General features: G+C 37.8%; 1 protein-coding gene across 4 annotated transcripts in view; it reads right to left on the minus strand.

Annotated features, from left to right (window-relative positions):
- The window catches only part of lhfpl3 (LHFPL tetraspan subfamily member 3), a 48,007-nt gene that overhangs the window by 9,618 nt on the left and 15,984 nt on the right, over positions 1-22,405 (minus strand). The window contains 2 exon segments of one of the 4 annotated variants that reach the window (NM_001345945.1): positions 7,766-9,039; positions 21,631-21,657. In NM_001345945.1, coding sequence (NP_001332874.1) covers positions 21,641-21,657 — 17 coding nt within the window. In that variant the 3' untranslated portion in view covers positions 7,766-9,039; positions 21,631-21,640. 4 annotated transcript variants of the gene reach the window in all.

The raw sequence follows: 22,405 nt of genomic DNA on the forward strand, positions 1-22,405 counted from the left end.
GTTTTCAGGCTGAGAACTGGATCCCTTTTTAAATAACAGCACCACATTAGCAATCCTCGTTTCGTACGATATTCGGTGCGTGTATGGCAAGTCGGTGAGTCGACTGATATCGCAGGAGGCTGCTGATATCGGTCGACTCGCGATCGGCCAGGTTAAAAGATTTTGATTGGGCGCCTGAGCAAAATCTGCCGTCAGAAATCCTATTGTTTCTACCTCCTGATCTGCCGTTCCAGCCCTGAAGGTTAGTGGCGGATTTAACGATCATTTGTGCGACCGATGGTCGCACGAAAGATCGCAAATCGCCACGTGTGTGGCCACCTTAAGAGATACTCAAAAGAAAAAAACAGGGATGGCATCACTGTTAGTGATATTTTATGCCAAATGTAATCTGAAAAGGAGTGCACAAATGACCAAGTTGCACCCTTACATATCTGCTCTGAGGAAACCTCTGTTTTCTGTGCCAGTGGGGTTGAGACAGCTGTCAACAAACGCACTCTGATCTTTGTCAAAGGAGTTTTTCTAGCAGATTCATATACTTGATAATCAGTTTAAACTACCAGGCAAAAGGCTATCCTTGGAGAACAGGAAAAAACACTGAGGACTGTACAGAGGGAGATAGTATTTAAAGGGGACCTGTAACCTACACATAAAAAGCTGTATTAAAAAAAAACTCCTTTGCAAATTAAACATGAAACCCACGTTCTTTTTTTTATTAATACAGCCATACCTGTTATAATTGTATTTAAAAACCTGAGCTGCTGATCATATATTGCCTGCCCTGCCTCAGGCATAGAGGCAGGGCAGACAATTACTGTCACTTTCTACATGCCACTGCATTTATGTATCCTGTACATGGGCATGGCCATCAGGTGCATCAGATTATGGAACATAAACAACATTTTGGGATACAATGCTTGTCTTAATAACAGCATTTAGAAAATGGCAGCCACCTGCTTGCTGTGATGGTGTACTTGCAAGACTGAGGGAAACAAGATGAATAGAATTTATGTAGTGTAAGTAAAGTTAGTTTAACTCAACTAACACGATAAAAGGGGATTTGCAATTATTTCTTAATGTGACAGGTCCCCTTTAAAGGAACAGTAACACCAAAAAATGAAAGAGCTTTAAAGTAATAAAAATATAATGCACTGTTGCCCTGCACTGGTAAAACTGGTGTGTTTGCTACAGTAACACTACTATAATTTATATAATAAGCTGCTGTGTAGCCATGGGGGCAGCCATTCAAGCTGGAAAAAAGGAGAAAAGGCACAGGCTACATAGCAGATAACAGATAAGATCTGTAGAATACAATAGTGTTTTATCTGTTATCTGCCATGTGCCTGTGCCTTTTCTCCTTTAAATTGCTGCCTCCATGGCGACATAGCGGCTTATTTATATAAATTATAGTAGACTTTCTGAAGTAAACACACAATTTTACCAGTGCAGGGTAGCAGCACATTATATTTTAGTTACTTTAATACACTTTCATTTTTTGGTGTTACTGTTCCTTTAAGTGTTTTTCCCTGTACTTGGAGGAGGCGCTCTCCCTCTTAAAGGAACAGTAACACCAAAAAATGAAAGAGCTTTAAAGTAATAAAAATATAATGCACTGTTGCCCTGCACAGGTAAAACTGGTGTGTTTGCTACAGTAACACTACTATAATTTATATAATAAGCTGCTGTGTAGCACCGGGGGCAGCCATTCAAGCTGGAAAAAAGGAGAAAAGGCACAGGTTACATAGCAGATAACAGATAAGTTCTGTAGAATACAATAGTGTTTTATCTGTTATCTGCTATGTGCCTGTGCCTTTTCTCCTTTGAATGGCTGCCCCCATGGCTACATAGCAGCTTATTATATAAATTATAGTAGACTTTCTGAAGTAAACACACAACTTTTACCAGTGCAGGGCAACAGCACATTATATTTTAGTTACTTTTATACACTTTCATTTTTTGGTGTTACTGTTCCTTTAAGTGTACTGCCTGGGGACCAGAAGGAAACCTGATTTATTTTCTGGCTGGTTGATTTAATACTACATTTGTCTCATCCAGTGGTGCCCATTTACTCTGTAAAGTGCTGTTGGAGATGATGGTTCTATTTAGATAATATTATAACAAAAAGGAATTATCTTCTGATCTGTATCTTTTAGAGATAAATGTTCCTTTCTTTTAGTCAGGCTCTAGTGAATAGAGAATGAAAAAAAATAATTTTCCTATAGTTTTCCTTGTTTCTAATAATGATTCTAAGGATTTGTCTAACTCATCTGCCGTAGATTGACATCAGTCTACAAGACAGGACTTAATAGCAGCGGGTCATTACATGTATTTGTGGTACCTATAACTTTTATCCCTCATTATCTATCCTTATATTGCTACACTGCCAGATAACTTTTTCTAATTTATAGAACTATGCGTAATTTCCACGATATTTTCCTTAAATTCTGCGACTATTTCGTGCTTTGCGTCAATTTGTGCGACAAATTCGTATTTGTCGCAACGACTAGGAAAGTTTCAGAATTCACTCAAGCTTCGGTATCGTGACTTTCTATTGGCCAGGTTGGAGCTGTAGAGTGCCATTGAGTCCTATGGAAGGCTTCTAAAATAATGCATTGAAGGTTTAAAGTCAAAAAAGGTTTTTGCACCGTTTCCGATCATTCTGATACACAAATGTTGTAACTTTCGGATCGCACCACAATATTTTCGTACAACCACAATGTGAATTTTTGCGCAATTAACACACATCAGAAATTATCGTGGTTAGTCCGAATTTTTTCAAATCGTGCTTTTAAATATTCAAAATTCGGACTTTTATAAATGTGCCACTTAATGTTAGTGTGTTGGGGGATCCTTATCTGAGAAGGATCTGGGTATTTTTGTAGATAACAAGTCGTCTAATTCCAGGCAGTTTCATTCAGTGGCTACTAAAGTGCATAAAAAATGTAATAAAATTAAGGGATGAAAACATAATTTTGCCTCTTTATAAGGCTCTGGTAAGAGGAAATTATAGAGACATGGGGATATTCTTTTTTCTCATAAAAACGATCAGCGCACTAGAGGCCTGTTAATGCCTTTAAGAGGGGCTTGAACAAGCATAGTATCCAATGCTATTTTGATACTAAAATCTAGTTAATATAGCTATTAGTACAAAGAGTTTATTTATGTAAGTGTATAGATAGGTCAGTAGAAATCTATATATGTGCAATGGGGTTCACTTGGTGGACTTTGGTCTTTTTTTCAACCAACTTAACTGTAACAAGCAGATGAGCAAGTTAAAAGGCACAGATACATCAGGGATATCATGGGTATATTCCTAGCGCAGTGGTAATTAAAAGCTGCCAGAAAGTAACAGGTTACATTACAGTTACATTTCCCAGCAAACACTTCTGCTGTATGTGAATGTTGCTAGGGAATACAAGTGTTTTCCCATGTAACTCAGGCGTAAAGGAAAACTGTACCCCAAAGCAATGTAGATCTGTATTATAATAATATATTGCATTAACAAGCTCATATGTAAAACCCTGCTTCATCGAAATAAACCATTTTCATAAAAATATACTCTTTAGTGCTATGTGCCATTGGGTAATCCTAAATAGAAAATTGCAATTTTAAGAATGATGGGATGCCCCCTGGGATTATAGGATTCACAGTGCACACAAATAAGCCAAAGGCACACATACATGCTAAGCCCCATCAGCCAATTAATGGACAGAGTTCTGTCTTTTGCTCCCACACTGCTTCCTGTTACAGTTAGAGCTGCATTATTTCCTGTCAGGTGATCTCTGAGGGAGCACACAGCCCATCACTAAATGGTGGATCAAAGGAAAGGCCAATATTTACTGATATATATATTCTAGTTTGGTGAGAGTCTTTAATAGGTCACTTCACATGATTTAAACTATCTGTTGGTTAAAGGGGAAGGAAAGGCTAAGTCACTTGGGGGTGCCAAAATGTTAGGCACCCTCAGTGACTTTAATCACTTACCTTTTACCCCAGGCTGGTGCTCCTGTTAGGGGAAAACCGCACCTGCCCGGGGTAGCTGCAGCGAGTATTTCCTCTTCCTTATTTCTTCTGTCTTCGGAATCCCTGGGCTGGCACATATGTAGTGCCAACTTTTTTGTTAAAGTTCGGCTTTTCACTCTACTGCGCATGCGCAAGCGGGCAAAGACAGCAGAAGGAAGAGGAGTGGAACAGAATAACAAAGGCCAGATCATAGAAAGAAACTCAATGACCAAGCACCGAGCATTGGCCAGGGACAGGCTTTTAAAGGGACAAGCTTATGGATGGAAAACACATGAGGATAATGAGGTGGAAGGAGAAAAGGGAGGAGGCAACATTTGCAAGGAGAGTGACAGGAGCTTTAGTCAGGCCCCAACTACCTCCAGTGGCTCAGGAGGCAAAAACACACAACCAGAAACACCCAAACCAGTGTTCCAGTCCTGGCTGAACCTGACATTTTTTCTGTGAGTCTTCATCATGTGGAAAGTATAGTCCAAAAAGAACAGGCATACTCTCCTTGTGTCATACTCACAGAAACAAGTAATAGGAACATAAAACAGGGTTGTCCATAAGGGGTGATCATTTTCAAAAGAAAAAACTATGCATGCAGTATTTACCTAACGTGCAATGAATTCAGTTTGTAGGCAAATATAACCTAAAACCCTTGTCTAAAAAGGTTAAATATTTCTACTAAATCAGGATTGGGCATAACAGTAGCTGGTGGTCTGGGGCCTTTTCGTTGTCCTTTGGATTTTGACCTTTGCCTGACCTTGACTCTGCTGTTTGCCGTCTGTATTGACCTTTTGCCTGTTTTCTGACTATTTCTGGATTTCAGCTCTGTATCTCGGTTGCATGGTTTTGACCTTGGCCTGTTCCACCTTCGTCTCCTCTCCCAAACTCTACTTAAACGCTAGGTTCCCTAGTCTGCCCAGAACATTTGCCCTCTCACAAGTCCTGGCGGCACCCGAGTAGCGGAGGCTCCTCCTGAAGCGAAAGGTGGCTGTTATAGGCAGAGGAGTGAGCTGAGACCGGGACCTTAGCTTTTGTTCTGGGTTTGGGATTCCGTGCGTGACATTGAGACTCAGTAATGGTGAATTTATAATGTGCCTTTTAATTATTCTGTAGTCAATCCGCAAAACCATTTAGTGAACAGAAGATTCAATTAAAATGAAACATTATATTAATAAACCTACCTTATTTACTGATTTGTGGATGGAGATTTGTTTACACAAGATAAACAGCCAGCCCTTTGCAAACTGCATTTGGATTATACACAAGGAAAACAGGTTACCCAGCCAGCACGCTCATTTACTGACTAGAGGCAAAAGCTGTTAATCTATGCCCTTGGTTTGTGTGAAAGCACAGAGCCAGAAGGACACACTTTAGTTCTTATAGTGGTTGTGTCATTATGGAATTATCAAATGGCATGTTGGAAAAATATAATTAAAAAAAAAAGCTTTTACCTGTAATGTTTAAGAATATTATTTCTAGGATATCGTCATTTAAACAATTACTTTTAGCTTCTTCTCTTCATTGTATTGGTGCTGCAAGTTTTGTCCACTGGGATGTCTAGCACTTTCTGTGAAAACAATAATATCATTGTTTCAGGATCAATTTACTCAGTGTCGGACTGGCCTACAGGGATACCAGGAATGTCAGTGGGCCCTCCTGCTTCTAGCCATTTGGCCAAATTCATGGTTATTACTTATTTTTCTATGGGAACAAAGCAACTAAATATATAGAATAGAATATAGTATGTAAAGATAAACTAGGAACATATAGAGACTGAGTAAGAAGTGGATAAAAAATAGTTTGGAGAGTGGGCCCATGGTCTTAGGTTTTCTGGTGGGCCCCTGGCATCCCAGTCCGACACTGCATTACTGGTCATATATTTGCTGCTTCCCACTGGATGGAATCTATTGGAGTGGGGCAGTGGGGGAATAGTTTTATTCATTGTGAGTAGTTTGGGTGTACTGGTGGCATTCATAGGTACACATTTACTAAAACTCTAATTCTAACAATCCTCATTTTTAAGAATTTAAATAAACTCATTTCCACAAATATCTGACATTTCCTTAAAAGTCTGAACAGAAAAAGTCCCTGTGGGGGGAAAAAAAAAGTCACAAAACTGTGATTCGGATAGCTGTTTTGACACATAGTAAATCTTGAAAAATTTTAGACTATTTTTTGCGACCTTCAGTGCTACAAAATCTGAATCTGGAAGAACTGTATGTAGCTGCCTGCTTGGCCTGCAAACAATTGGACAATAGACAACTTTCATTGTCAGCTGCCGATCAATATTCTGACCAATGTCGAAAGAAAGATTGCTTGATTTATAATTGTTCGTACCTTTGTTTCTGAACCTGTTTGAATTTGTCTCTAGATTCCTTCTCTCTCTCGCTGATCCTGCCTTCCGCTGGCTTAGACTTCAGCCTGCTATTGAATTCCCCTTTGCTGGTCCAGACCTCAGCCTGCATACTCACTATGCCCATGCCTACCCAAACCTTAGTCTGCCTGTTGACTATGTCTTAACCTGTTTGCAGACTTCTCAGTTGGCTCCTCTGCTGCTCTTATGTCAAAGCAGGTAGTTGTGTTGAAAGTGGGGTGTAGAAGATGCAATGGCTTTTAATCTGCCACTTACTAAGCTTTTCAGACATTGCTACATCTCAATAAAATGTAAATGTTCTACTGCAGTTGTTCTCTTATTGGCTAATTGTGTGATTTGTTAAGGCAATAAGAGTATGAAACCAGTTATTAAACATCCCAGCACCCAAAAGGTTCCGAAAACCAGAAAAAAATTGTTCCAAAATGTAGTACAGTAAACAAAATGGTTAATACAAATTAGGCTTGTGAAAATTATATCAAATGTATAGTTAAACAGACTCCGTTTTAACTTTAGAAGGAGTTACAATACAATACATTGGATGATGTTTGTTGTCATCTCTATATGTGTGATGTGGAAATGAACTTTCAAACCTGCTTATACCCAATCACCCACATTCCCTCGGATCAAGAGCCCCACCGTTGCTGTAACAATGCACTCACCAATTAAATCTAAGTATAATCCAATTTTTGGTTCCCTTGGTCATTTGTATACATTGCAGGAAAATGAAAATAGCTTTTTATTCCAGCGTGCATCACAAAGCCATTATTTTGTCAAATTTGGGAGTGGCTTATATGTATCCCCAACCCCTCCCCCACAACCACTGTAAATTTTGAAGCTGATCAGCCAGTTCTTGCTAAAATTGATTGTAGTTAGGTAAAATCCCTTATACTTATTAGGAGTTAAGAGACTGTTGGTATCATAGTCTTTAATTTATGGTTGCTGTTTTCTAGAAGTTTTCTATTGTTTTGAAGATAGAAAAAGCCCTCTACTTGATAAAGACACACAAAGTAAAAATGTACAAGAATATAATATAAAGACTTTTTTGTGTGCCAAATTATTGTCAGCATTAACCATATTGCTGAAAAGAATTAAACTAAAGCAAACAAAAGATCACTAGGTGGTGCCAATTAGTTTTGCCAATTAGTTAGACACCCCCAGTGACTATAAACGAAGCGCACTTCTGCATAACAGTTTTGGTTCATACTGAATTAGTGGAAGTGTTGATTAGCGAATGATACACTATATAATACTTTTCATTTTCTGTTTTTCCTCCTATTTGAATGTCCTTATAGCCTAAGACATAAAAGGGCACTTCAAAATTTGGATTGTGTTAGTAGTTGTATTCACAGCTAAAATGAAACAAACTAGACCTACAAATTAAAATTACACGAAAATGGCACTTTTAAGGCATCCATAAAGTATACACTGAAAAAATGGGTTGGATTTTCTGCTTCGACATTTACATTTGACACAAGTGTTTCATTTATGGACATGAATGAAAGTATAACAGCATGACACTATAGAAGTGGATGTGTGGTGATGTTTACGAGGCTCTCTCCTTAATACTGACATGGTAACACACATTATCGTACTAAAAGATTTTACTACCATAAATGTAGGATCCACACAATATTTAGCACATATATAATATATATGAGAAGTTTTCTTATTAAGGTTCCAAAGTTTCTTTAGAGGTGATGGAAGCAAAAATGAATAACATGAAGGAGCACTTAAACAATTCAGATCCATTCTGTGCTACAACAGTTTACCAAGATTTGAATCTTTAAACTCCTAGAGAAACCTGTTTTAAAATCATTACAATTACACACAGTATTTTAGTAGTTCATAGTCATTATTTGTTCTGTCAATTTCTCTTCTATCACAGTAATTATTCACTTACAAAAAAAAATCCTTTACTGAATAAGAAGTTGAACAATTTAGATTGAACAGACAGAATGAGGAAAAGATCCAGAGGTCAGTTTAAGGGTGTGACAAGTAAATCAGTTCAGGGGTGCAGGGTCTGCGATGTGTTTTTCTATGGTACAAGAGAGAATCCATTTACATTTCCCAAAAATGATGATCGGAACTCTTCAAATCATCCAAATTCCTTACCCTCCAGGCAATGCATTAAAACTGATGAAGGAATGCTGTAGCCCTCTACAAAACTCTTGCAGTCTTCATGTGATTGCACAATCCATGTCCCTGTATAATTTATAGTTTATTGGAAGTATACACTCAAATGCTTCATGACCAACAATGATAATAGGCATATTCCACTTAAATATGACCGTGTTAATAACAATCTCAGTGTCTGAGTGCAAAGCTTATAGACAATTTGATGTAGTTAATAAAATATACAATCTATTTACTAGACATCAAATATAACTTGTTAGACAACTTCTAGGATGAGAAACCTATGTATATAACAAGAAGACTGAATATAAAATAGTTCTTTTGAGATGAAATTTAATTAAGTTGTGTGCAGTGATGCAGATTCACATCTTTTAAAGTAATTTTCCTTTCAAATGCTTCTGAAATGTTACCCGGATCTGTATTGTCCACACACAGTGAAGTCTTCTTAACACGAGAGAATGCTGTATAAAAGCTATTACTTTGTCTCATTTGTGCTTCTTTATGTAGATATTAGCTTAATAAAACTGAAAGAAAGATAAAGAAAGAGAATGAATCACTTTTTTTTAATACAAAATGGAACAAAAGATGCTGCCATTTATACAAAAACTCTGAGACAGACAAGGCTTTATGAATGCTAAGATAATTAATAAAATATTTCACACATTTCTCAGAGATTTCTGAATTCCAAACAATGATTATGTAATTTACTCTAACAGCCATGAAAGTTTGTATCATCATATAGCGTGAACAACTTCTTTGCTGCCTATGGAAAAACACTGATAAGAATGAGTACTTCTACACACTACCAGCACAGCCCTCAGTTGGCAATGAATAGAGGCCTACATTTGAATATTTCCCAGTAAGTTTCCAAGGCAGATTACAGTAATAGTTCAGATAAATTTTTATCATCAATCAGCAAATATTAAAAACTGATTATATTGTTGTGGTTCTTTCAGTATTACTATAGTACAGAACTTACAGTGTTTAAAATAATCCAAAGTCAACTGATGCAGGATGTTTTCAACAAAATCCATGCTGGTGCAAAATATCTGTTAATCAGTAGTTTCCAACAGATATGAATTGTGATTTGGGTACATAGTCTTTGTATGTGAAGCACTGGGAAAGCATACCTCTTGTGTGATGTGCAGCGCTAGTGATTGTCGTTTATTTCCATCCATTCAGCTGCTTATTCACCACACTTAAGAAAAAACTGCAGAGTCAATGAAAAAAATATCCCATAATGCAGTGTTCCTGCACCAAGACCAAGACGGGAGCATGCGCATCAGCTAGACTCAGTAAGCAATGAATGCACATAACTTAGATCATGATTCCTGCAATGCCCACCCTGTTTCAGAACACCCCAATAGCAACTGAGTCACATGGTTGCTATGGGGGCAAAAGCAGGAAGTCACACACTGATCGGCAAGGGCTTTATGCTTTTACTTCCTCAGCGCAGATCAGTGTGTGTGCGCCAGCTTTTTCCTGCCTCCTGTCCAGCTCTGCACAAAATCAAGGTTTGCAGGGCAGCGGGGGGGGGAGAAAAGAGAAGAAGCGTTCACACTTGCGCAGAGTAATCACGGCGGCCATGTTAGTGAAGCAGGATGGCACCAAACATATAATAAACTGTATTTTGGGGGGAAAAAGTTACCAATTTAGTACAACAAAGGGCTCCCAATAATATAGTAAAGTCTTGTGGCAAAGGGTTTCCTTGTCCTTTTAGTGCATTTTTTGCATGTTTTCAGTGAATCATAACGTAATGAATGACCACAGAAAAAAGCTGCTGGTGCCCAGAAGGCTCTGCTCTTCCACTACCCTGCAATCGAATATATAAGCTGAAGATTTCAACTTATAAATCAGACACCAGATCAGACTAAATGCAGGGACTAAGGTATGTTATTCTGGGGGTTGTTTAGAGTCATTTTAAAGATAGAAAAAAAAGGATTACTTCTTCTTTAAGCTTTGCATGGTATCAATATTCTCAGACTGTTTGGGTGCACCCTATTTTCTCAATTCGCACTGCTCTTTAGAACTGGCATGCAAGATTCCTTCTGGGGCATACAGTGATAAGAGGGGTGTAATCATATGGAAATACTGCAGCAGGAACCACCCCCCCCTGTCAGTACAGATACAATAAACTAGGTCAACGCAAGTATTCTGCCAACTTCACAGTTAAATATACTGTCTGTGGCCTTTAAAGGTGTTGTTCACCTTTGAGTTAACTTTAAGTATGATGTAGAGCAGTAGCTTTTTATTTATGTAAATTTCTGATCAGCAGTTTTCCAGTTTGGAATTTCAGCAGTTAGCTGGTTGCTAGGGTCCAATTCAACCAGGGAGTTGCTTGAATGAAAGACTGATATAGAAATAGGAAAGGACCTGAATTTCAAAATACGTTATAAAAAGTAATAACAATAAAACTGTATACTACTAAAAGTTATCTTAACGGTGAACCACCCCTTTAAAGGAGAAGGAAAGTGATTTTGGCATTTTACTGCCAATAGATTTGCCAGATTAGTGCTACTTAGAACACATTAGGGCCGATTCACTAAAGTGAGTTCAAACGTGCGTTATTTATAGCATGTGGTAAAATTTTTAGCGCGCCTAATTTTTCGCGACTTAACGCACGATTCACTAAAAGCATACTTGTGTTAATTAACGCGCTATACTGCATGTGTTATTTTAGTCGCAAAGACTATTTTCGTGCGGTATTTGATGGTACATGCGCTAATCAAGCCCCGCATATAAATAGTCTCCTCGTATAAATAGTCGCTGCATATAAATAGTCGCTGCATATAAATAGTAGCATATAAATAGTAGCCGGATATAAATAGTAGCCGCTTATAGATAGTCGCCGCATATAAATAGTAGCCGCATATAAATAGTCATGCGAATAAACGCACGCCATGTTAGCCATACATGCCAATACTTGCAGAAAATTACTGTACTGAAAATGCCCATTTCCCAGCAAAACGGAGGCTGCATCACTCTAGGGCCAACACAGACTTGAATAAATCCCACTGCAAAGTCCATATTGTGTTGCCAAAAGCTCATTAACTGTACTTTTCTATAATTACCGCCTGGCCCAAGTAGGTGTTAATTTTTGCATAGACTAATGCGATAATTAGCGCATCGAAGTGTTTGTGAATCATGCGTTAGTGTTATTTCGGCGCACAAATTAACGCATGTGTTAAAATTAATGCATGTGTTTGCGCGCAAATTAACGCACGCGGTAATACTGTAGTGAATCGTGCGTTAATTTTCGTGTCTATTTTAACGCAAAAAAGCGTGCGATAAAAATTAACGCACTTTAGTGAATCAGCCCTTATATTTATTCTGCAGAAACCATTAACATACCTGAGTAAACAGCTTTAGAAGCTTTCTCCATTTGCTTAAAGTGGACCTGTCACACAGACATAAAAAACTGTATATAAAAGTCCTTTTCAAATTAAACAAGAAACCCAAATTCATTTTTATATTAACACATCCAAACCCATTATAAAGGCATTTAAAAATCTCAGCTGTCAATCATATATTGCCTGCCTCGCTTCCATGCCTTAGGCATAGAGGCGGGGCAGGCAAGTACTTTAACTTTCAATTCAGCTCTCACTTCCCCCTCCCTCCTAACCATCTAATTGTGTAGCCAGTGCATGGGCCTGGGCATCTGGTCCCCCATTCTGGCACATACACAAGATTTTGGTGTGATACAAAGCTTGTCTTAATAACACTGTCCACAAAATGGCACCTGCCTATTTGATGTTATTGTGTAATTCCAGGACTGAAGGAAACAAGATTTATATTACTTATATAGTGTAAGTAAAGTTTATTTTGCTTAACAAACACAATATAAAAGAATGTCAAATTATTTCTTAAGGTGACAGGTCCCCTTTAAGCTAGCAGCTGCCATTTTAGGTAGCTTCCTTCCTGCAGCTCTAGCCGTTACAGCTGAGATCACACATTCCTAAGGGAGGGGGGAGCAGGAGAGAGAAGAGAACTGCGCAGACTCTGGCCACAGGAATTAAGGATGTTTCTGAGAGAGGAAGTCAGACACTGGAATATCATGTTTACAAAAGAAGAGACAGGAAATCCTGCGTTGCTTTTGATAGAGGACTCAGTGCAGCATTACTGTAAGTGCTTATGGTTGTATTTACATAGACCTTTCTAATAAGCTTACTTAGTTTTTACCTTTCCTTCTCCTTTAAGGATAGCAGAAAGAACAGAACATGAGAGGTGGTTTCCTGCTGGCAACAGTGACCCCGTCTGTCACCACAGGGCTGTGCCTCAGCTTCTGTCTGCAAGTGGTGAGAAGCTGATGCACTTCCATCTGCTCCTTTGTGTACCTGCACTCACAGACAAGGAATTAGCCTGTTTGCAAAGTAGATTTTGGAGTGAAAGCATGAAAGTATGAATTTTCGCACTGACATCAGCTCAATGTATCTGGCAGACGCTGCATAGATTAGTGCAAATACAGAGCGCATCGGCTTCTCTCCACCCACAGAGAAGATGCAGGCAAACAGAAGCTAAGGCACAACCTCCTCTGTCCTTAGCCTTAACACTCTCAGTAATCTGAAGGATTCAGACAACAGGCCAACGCCATGCCTGGGAATGCAGGCACAAAAAGCAGCAAATGGGGGAGTACTATGGTTATTTTGTGCCTTCACAACTGAAGAAATAAAGGAAAACAACAACAAACACAACTTTGTTGGAGTTTGAATGGTCTGAAAAGCTGCACGTCCAACAAACACACTTCACCATATATACTACAAATAAGCCAATGCATGTAGTTATTTTTCAGCACAGAACAAAGGACAGGTCAAAGCTGACACTAAACATTATTAAGAATATTAGTTTATTTTTAAGTGCACAGTACTTTTTGATCACAGTGGAAATTACAATCCAATTCAAGGTATGTTTCAGTTACAGTAATGATTGTGCTTATATTGCCTTTATTATCAAGTTTTTTAAAACTCTTTTCCAAAAGTGCTTAAAACCATTCATCCAAAAGACCTATAGGTCATAAGTGGTTCTTAAATGTATTGATATAGCCCCTAGCCTGCCCATGGGCTCCACTGGATTTTTTCTGACAAATTATCTTAAAGGAGCTGTAAAGGCAAAAAAAATATTACATCTACTGCTTCTCCACCTAAAATGAAGCATATCTGCAAAAATCTGTACCGTTTTTTTAAAAATAAGTGATCTTGTGCAGCTCAGTTTGTCTCCTTTCCCTCTGGATGCATGCAGAAATTCTTTGAAAAATGTAACACATTTTGCTAGAAGGTGATTTATTAGTGTTCTACTTCAGTCTGCCTATTGCAAACAACTCAGCCATGCTGTTTTTCAGTAATGCATTGCACATTTCGGACTCATGCTGGAATGCAGCCATTTAGACCAGGTGAAATCTGTCAGTGACTCACAAAACAAGTGTATTTGTTGAGGAAAGAACAAATACATTGTTAAAAATATAAACAACTAATAAAAATGAAGAGACAGATTTATTAACCCTTTCACTGCCAGCCATTTTGAACAAAGTGGAACTTCTACTGCCAGACAGTTTTTGAACATTTTGCACTGTTTCACTTTAGGGGCTTTTCCTAGGGGGAACTTTTAGTTTACCCAGGAAAACTATATATCGTTTTTTTCAGGACAACCTAAGCTTTCAAATTTTTCGAATTTTTGTGTAATTCCAATTCTGTAACAAGATATAGGCTTCTAAATGTCTACAAAGTGAAAAAAAATAATATTTTCCATAATATAAACACATACACCAGAAACAAAAATTATTTTATGCACAAAAATACAACTGATTTGGAAAGTCCCATGTATCCTGAACGCGCCAATACCAAATATATATAGTTTTATGGAGATTTCTCACTGACATAGGTCAAAAACTCCCAGCAGTACACTACCAAATTTCCAAAGCACTGCTCCAGAAAGCTGCATACTTTAGATTTCAAGGTCACAAATTCCACTAACAGAAGGTTTATCCCAGAAAATTATACATTTTTAGAAAGAACAGATTCTGTGGAATCCAGAATAGATAGAACTGCCTGTCTACTCCAAACTACCAAGTTGCAATGCTTTCCTAAAGTTATTGGTTTTTATCAAAATTTGTGAAATTTCTTAAAAATCGCTTCAAAGCTTCCTGTCTATAGTATCTTATCTCTTATAGGTCATAAAGTAACCAGATAAAACACCCTAAATTTGAATGCCAGGGGTCCACTGAACAGTTTGATGCCCAATATGTATAGGTTTACCTAAGTATGTGGCATGTAGGAGCCCCAATGTGAACATACCCCCATATGATCTATCATTTCTGTCATTTCAGCTTCTGCAAAATCAACATATTTCCATTATTTTGTGTGGGACAAAACTACAAAAAAAGTATGCTCACCCCAGAAAGCCATATATTTTTGGAAAGTACACATTACCCGAATCTAAAATGGGTTCCCATGTCTTTCTACTCCAAAGTACCAAGTTGCAAGCTTTCCTAAAGTTGGCAATTTTGATAATATTTCCAAAAAATCCTCTCAAAACTTCCAGTTTACAGCATCTTATCTCCCATGTATCATTAGGTACCAAGATAAAACACCCTGAATTTGAACGCCAGGGGTCCACTGAACAGTATGATGCCCAATATGTTTAGGTTTACCTAAGTATGTGGCATGTAGGGGCCCCAATGTGAACATACCCCATATGATCTGCCATTTCTGTCATTTCAGCTTCTGCAAAATCAACACATTTACATCATTTTGTGTGGGCTAAAGTTAGTAAAAAGTACACTCACCCCACAAAGTCATATATTTTTGGAAAGTACACATTCCCTGAAATCTAAAATGGGTACCCATGTCTTTCTACTCCAATGTACCAAGCCGCAAAGTTTTCCTAAGTTTGCCGATTTTATTACATTTCCAAAAATCACCTCAAAACTTCTAATATGCAGCATCTTATTTTCTATAGGTGAATTAGGTACCAAGATAAAACACCCTAAATATGAACCCCAGGGGTCTACTGAACAGTTTGATGCCCACTGTACATAGGTTTATCAAAGCACATGGCACTTAGAGACCCCAAAATATACCTTGTGCACTCTAATTTCATGGCTTACCTTTACCTAATTCATAAATACCTGGCAGTTTTATGTGGGATAGAAACCGTAGATATAGGGTTACCCCTGAAAACCATATATTTTTGGAAAGTACACGTTACCCAACATGGGTAAAGAGTCCTTTCTACACCAAAGTACCAATCTGCAAAGCTTTCCTAAAGCTAGTGGTTTCTATGACATTTCAGAAAATCTACTAAAAATTTAGCAATTTGCAGCATTTATCTCACACAATTTCTTGCGTACAAAGGAAAATCACCCCAAATAGGAACACCAGAGGTCTACTGAACAGTTTGATGCCCTATATGCATAGATTTACCAAACTATGCGGAGTACAGGGGCACCCAAATGAAAATAATGCATATTAATTTTCACGAATGACGCTCCGGCTCGTGCAGTTTTTGCACCCGGTATGTGTATTATGTGCCATAAGACCCCCTAATAGTACGGAGACCCTAAAAAACCATACATTTTCCGAAAGTACACATTCTGACAAAACAAAAATGGGTAAATACATCTTTCTACTGCAAACTACCAAATTACAAAGTTATGCTAAACAGAACGGTTTTTATGACATTTCTGAAAATCGTCACAAAGATTGCATTTTACCTTATTATGTACCCCCACAATTTGTAACGTATCAACATAAAACACTCTAAATATGAACGATAGGGGTCTACTGAACAGTTTGATGCCTTATATGCATACATTTACCAAACTATGCGTAGTACAGGGGCACCCAAATGAAAATAATGCATATGAATTTTCACGAGTGACGCTCCGGCTCGTGCAGTTTTTGCAACCGGTATGTGTATTATGTGCCATAAGATCCCCTAACAGTACGGAGACCCTAGAAAACCATACATTTTCTGAAAGCACACATTCTGACAAAACAAAAATGGGTAAATACATCTTTCTACTGCAAACTACCAAACTACAAAGCTATGCTAAACAGAACGGTTTTTATTACATTTCTGAAAATTGTTACAAAGCTTGCATTTTGCCCCATTATGTAGCCCACATTTCATAGCGTACCAACATAAAACACCCTAAATATGAACGCCATGGGTCTACTGAACAGTTTGATGCCCAACATGCATAGATTTACCAAACTAAGTGGGGTACAGAAGAAGCCAAATTGAAATACAGCTGACAAAATGTCCATGTGCAAGACAAGTAACAAAGAACAATATTAAATGCAATAAAATCGCTAAAATCACAAAAAAAAACCTAAAATCAATGTTTTTTTTTCCTAGTGATATCTGCAGTCAGAATCACAGGTTGAGTATTCTGGCTTGGGCAAATTAGTTTTACAGACAAAGTCAAGCGAACAACAACTATGCATAACTGAAAATGCTATAAAATGGCTAAAAATGCAATAAAATGACTAAAAATGCACCAAAATCACAGAAAATGTAATAAAAACACCAAAATAATACACAAAAGGTATTGCGCAGTGCGGTTAGCGAATACGATTTCCGCAATGACAATAAAACATTTTTTTCAGGCTAGAATAAAAACGATGCGAAAATAGTTTTTTTTTACAAAATTACATAAGTGTGTAAGTGAGTGTGTACACATGTGTAAGTAAGTGTGAATGCTGTAAGTGCTGTGAAAAAATGTATATGTGTGTGTGTAAGTGTGAGTATAAGTGTGTATTAGTGTATTATGTGTGATTGTGTGTGTGTATGTAGCACTAACCTAGGGTCAGAGGAGCTGAAGATCGCAGGAGAAGACAGGAGACGCCGGGACAGCAGCTGCAGATGGTGAGCAGCGTTACAGGAAGCGGGGGGGGGCGGAGGGGGGAGCGCAGGAAGTTAGGGAGGGAGCAGAAAAAGTCGGGCACGTAGAATCTACGTGCCCGACTTTTTCTAGTAACCTCCCTCCGCTCGTTCCCTAGGGGGTCCTTTACTTTGCGATCGTTCTCTGCGCTCGGATGAAGCAGCGTGCGCAGAGAACGAGCGCAAAATAAAGAAAACGTAGCTCCTACGTGCTGGGCGTTCAACACCTTTTTATGCCAGCAAGTAGGAGCTACGTCTTTGGCAGGGAAAGGGTTAAACATCCACAGCAGTTTAGTGGATTTATTTATTTACCTTGTTTGACTAGTTAGTTACTAGAGTGTTAGGTAATATGTGGTTACCTACAAAAAGAAATGAATTAAGGTCATAATAATACTGATATTCATATCTAAGGATCAAGTATCTATATCAGATAGATGGCTGTTACCTAACGAATGTCATCTCCAAAGTAACCACTTCTACATAGTTAATTAGTTTCAATATTTATCTGCGTCATCTAGCATTCACACTTCTAGATAAATATATGCTAGTCTAATTAACAATTTTAAGTGTGAAGCTGCAGAGGACACAGGTTTCTAATGCTGCTAATTGAATGCAAATATATTTTATTTTGTAGTTAAATCTATTGTCTGGCTGGGAACATTTAAATCCTTTTCAGCTATAAAGGGTTTCCTTCTTAGTTAAAGACAGCAGAACATACTATCAGCACACTTATATGTGGAACAACTTAAAAAAATAAGGTATTTATAGTATATATCAGTATGATTTACTTTACCATAGGTCCATATTTTTGGTTCCAGTCTATTCCATCTAAGTAATCAACCTGCCTCCTACCTAAGACTAAATGATATACCGTATATACTCGAGTATAAGCAGATCCGAATATAAGCCGAGGTACCTAATTTTACCTAAGAAAACTTTAAGAAACATATTGACACGAGTATAAGCCTAGAGTGGGAAATGCAGCAGCTACTGCTATGTTTTAATATCAAATAAATACCAATAAAATTACATTAATTGAGGCATCAGTGGGGTATATGTTTTTCAATATTTATTTAAAAGAAAACAGTAAACTAGCTCTGTAAGCGGAGAAGAGGGTCAACAAAAACAATAAGAGTACTACCCCATGCTCATTGCACATTGGCAAACTGGCAGCAGACCCAGTCCCGGAGGGATGTAAGGGGAAATAAGTATTGCTAGTGGGAGCCTAGGCCAGGGCACTGGAAGGTCTGGTTGCAGGTGGCCTAATTTGCACACAAAGGAGAGAGGGTGTTAGTCTAGAGGGACCCATGGCACCCGACTCGAGTATAAGCCGAGGGTGACTTTTTTCAGCACATTTTGGGTGCTGAAAAACTAGGCTTATACTCGAGTATATACAGTAAATGCATGGCATGACATACTACATACACATGAGCCATTTTCTAGTAAAATGAAATGGAACTTATAAGTAGGCAGGGGAATAAAAAATATTAAAAGGGGAAATTGAACTCCCACAAAGCTCATCACCATGTATAACAACAGGTAAGTTGAGACACAGGTATTTAGAGTATAAATATACTCCTGAACATTGCAGGACTCTAAACTACATAGCAATACTATTTGCAATAAATTAAGTCTTTTCATGCCACTGGATAATCCCGTAAAGTAGTAAACCTTTCCTGTCTCATATGTGGCACTGTACTCACACAAAGGCAGGACATACATGGTGAATCAGCCAAGGAATAGACAGATGTGTATTTTACTCCTACATGTCTTCCTGTTACAGTTAGAAACTACTTTATTTCAGGTGGTCAGGAATGGAGCACGCAAAACAACACAAAATGGTGGTTCGAGTTAAAAGATGCAAAAGGGACATATTCTATGTATATATAAATTTGGTAAAATTCTTTCAAATGTCACTCTGTATGATATAAATGATCTGTTTGTTATATATTTATTTGGCAGGTATAGTATTTCGGCTGGGGGTGGTGCAATCCTTCCATAGGCTAGACTGTTATCCTTCTAAGTAGCCTATAGAAGAATTGCGCCGCCCCCAGCCAAGCGTAACTGAAACAACTATGGAACAGCCTTTAGCCATGTTGCAGTGTCAGGCTTTAGTAAGTATCGCTGGGCTGGGGGTCACTTTGGGTGACTTTTGGCTGCATAGATTTTTGTGCCTCAACTCTATACTAATGCTAAAACATTCCTATGAATTTTCATAGAAATATGTCAGTATCGCTTTAAGGTAGTTTAGGCTCTGTACCAGAGCACAGTGGTACAGTATATTATATAACATTTTTTACTCTATAACCCTTTAGCACAGCTAACATAGTACAGGTATTGGACCTATTATCCAGAATGTTCGGAACCTGAGGGTTTCCACAAAAGAGAGTTCCGTAATTTGGATTTCCATACCGGCTTAAGGCTACTAAAAAATTGTTTAAACATTAAATAAACCCAATAGGATTGTTTTGCCTCCAATAAGGATTAAATATATCTTCTGTGGAATCAAGTACAAGGTACTGTTTTTCTATTAAGAGAGAAAGGAAATTCATTATAAAAATTAGAATTAACTGCATATAATAATATCTATGGGAGATAGCCTTTCTGTAATTCGGAGATCTCAGAGAAGAAATCCAACAATTGGCAACCCAACAAGTAGTAGATTTCATTACCAAAATGTTCATGAATTTGGTACATGATGTGTAATTGAAGAATATAACCAGTTAAAAGACCTATGGGGGAATCTAATATAGGTTGCTAATGGAGAAACAGTTACGATGGGGTTCACGTTGCAAACAATTTTACCTTTGCACGAAGGTAAAATACTGTTTGCAAATCCTTGCAGACCTCCCACAATATAGTTGTGATGCACACAAACCTAACAGTTTATGAGATTCAGTGAGAAAAAGGTTTGCCACACAAAAACTAATGGATGAGATTCAGTTTGAGATGCAATTCATTGCAGAAAAACATCTCACTATTTATCACATGAAAACTCTACTTGAGTTTATGGGAAAAAACTGGAAATGAATGTTTTTTTACATGATAAACTGTAAGATAACTTTTCCTCACTGAAAAAAATCAGTCTCCTTCTCATAATCAAAATTACATTTTAATTTAGGTAGAAAAATAAATAAAGGAAATAAAAACCACAGGATCATGTTAAATATTTAGTTTTTCATTTTTCAATGCAGATACTTAGGAGCTTATTTCTCAATTTTCAAATTTATGAATTTGATTAAACTCAAATCGATTAAACTCGCATATGGAATGTTCGCTTATTTATTAAAGGAGAAGGAAAGTCATTTTGGCATTTTACTGCCAATAGATTTGCCACATTAGTGCCACCTAGAACGCTATATTTATTCTACAGAAAGCTCTTTACCCGAGTAAAGAGCCCTAGAAGCTCTCTCCATTTGTTTAAGATAGCAGCTGCCATTTTAGCTTGGTCTTCTTAGCTTCCTGCTGCAGCTCTACCCGTTGATAGCTCAGATTACACATTCCTAAGGGAGGGGGAAGTGAGTTTTATGAATCCTTAAGGATGGGGGGAGCAGGAGAAAGGGAGAGAGGAGAGAGCTGCACAGACTTGGGCCCGTGAATGAAGGAGTTTGCTGAGAGGAAGTCAGATACAAAAGTACATATATACATATATATATCAGTGCAGCTTTTCTGTGAGTGCTTATGGCTGTATTTACATAGACCTTTCTGATAAAGCTTACTTAAGTTTGAAACTCGAATTATAGACATTCGAGTTTTCAAACCATAACTTGGATACGTTTTTTAAGCACAAAAATAAATGAATCGAAAAAGAAAAAAAAAAAAAACCTCTACCGTTTGGCAGCCGATCTCCAGCCACAGGGTCCTTGGAAAGATGCAGATCATACAGGAAACTTGTTTAATTGCAATTCACAACTTAATGTTGCTTTTATATATCCAGTCATTTACATACTATTACTCATGAACAAGCCTAGATCGTAGAGAATCTACAATAAAGCCTTATTGGTTTATAGTCGACGATGACATTAAACTAAAACCAGGAGTATTCCACAAACTATGAAAAAACTAACGCTACAAAAACTACAGAAAAACACAGCACATAGTTTGCCTAAACATTGCCAAACACAATCTGATGACAAGAAGCCATGCAAAATATTAAGGCAGAAGCACATGTATACATTTCACATATTGGCCACCTAAGTGCCATGCTTACACACCGACCAGCCTTACACTGTACATACCTTATTAATATTAGGCATTTCCATCATCTGTAGGGAAGTGAAAATATTCTTGTTAGGGTATAGTTGGCAGAGTGACTAAGTAACAAATTATGGGAATTTCTCAATCTATACCTTGTGCTCTCTAAAAACAAATTTAAATGGATGGGATTTAAAGGGCATGTAAACCCTACATTTTCCTACCATGTATATAAGGTGGGCACATCTCCCCCACCCACACCGCATCATTTGTAATGCATATATCCCCTCCATTCGCCAGCACCTTTACATTTTCCTTTAACAAATAGCAGCTTTTATCTGCGGCCATTTTCCCTCTCACACATCTTCAGTGACATTTACATCTGCAAACAGCCCATGTGCACCATATAGTTCATGCAATGAAGAATGCAGGCTTACACAGGCAGAACTTACTTTGCTAAAAAGTCCTGCTTGGATTTTGCCCTGTAATGATTAAACTGAGGTTAGGAGAAAAAAACACATATCTCCAGTAGAGTTACAGCTCTTCATTGGTGGCTAACCGAGCTGTTAGCCAAGAGTCAAAGTCAATTTCTATGTTAGGGGACTGAGTGGGTAACAGGAGGAGAAGGAATCCCAAGTGAATAAGGGAAATGCTGCAGCTTTACTATTAACCTTTGAACAACAGGAGTGGCAGGTACTGAATGATTTCAAAGAGGCTGTTACTTTTTTGTGGGGGGTTTACATGTCCTTTAAATTGTTTTGAAGATCTGTCCAAAATATGCCCATCAAGTTGCAAAACAACCTCAAAATATTGAAGCCT

The sequence above is a fragment of the Xenopus tropicalis genome, chromosome 3 (genome assembly GCF_000004195.4).
Source record: "Xenopus tropicalis strain Nigerian chromosome 3, UCB_Xtro_10.0, whole genome shotgun sequence".
NCBI classification, from domain to species: Eukaryota; Metazoa; Chordata; class Amphibia; order Anura; family Pipidae; genus Xenopus; species Xenopus tropicalis.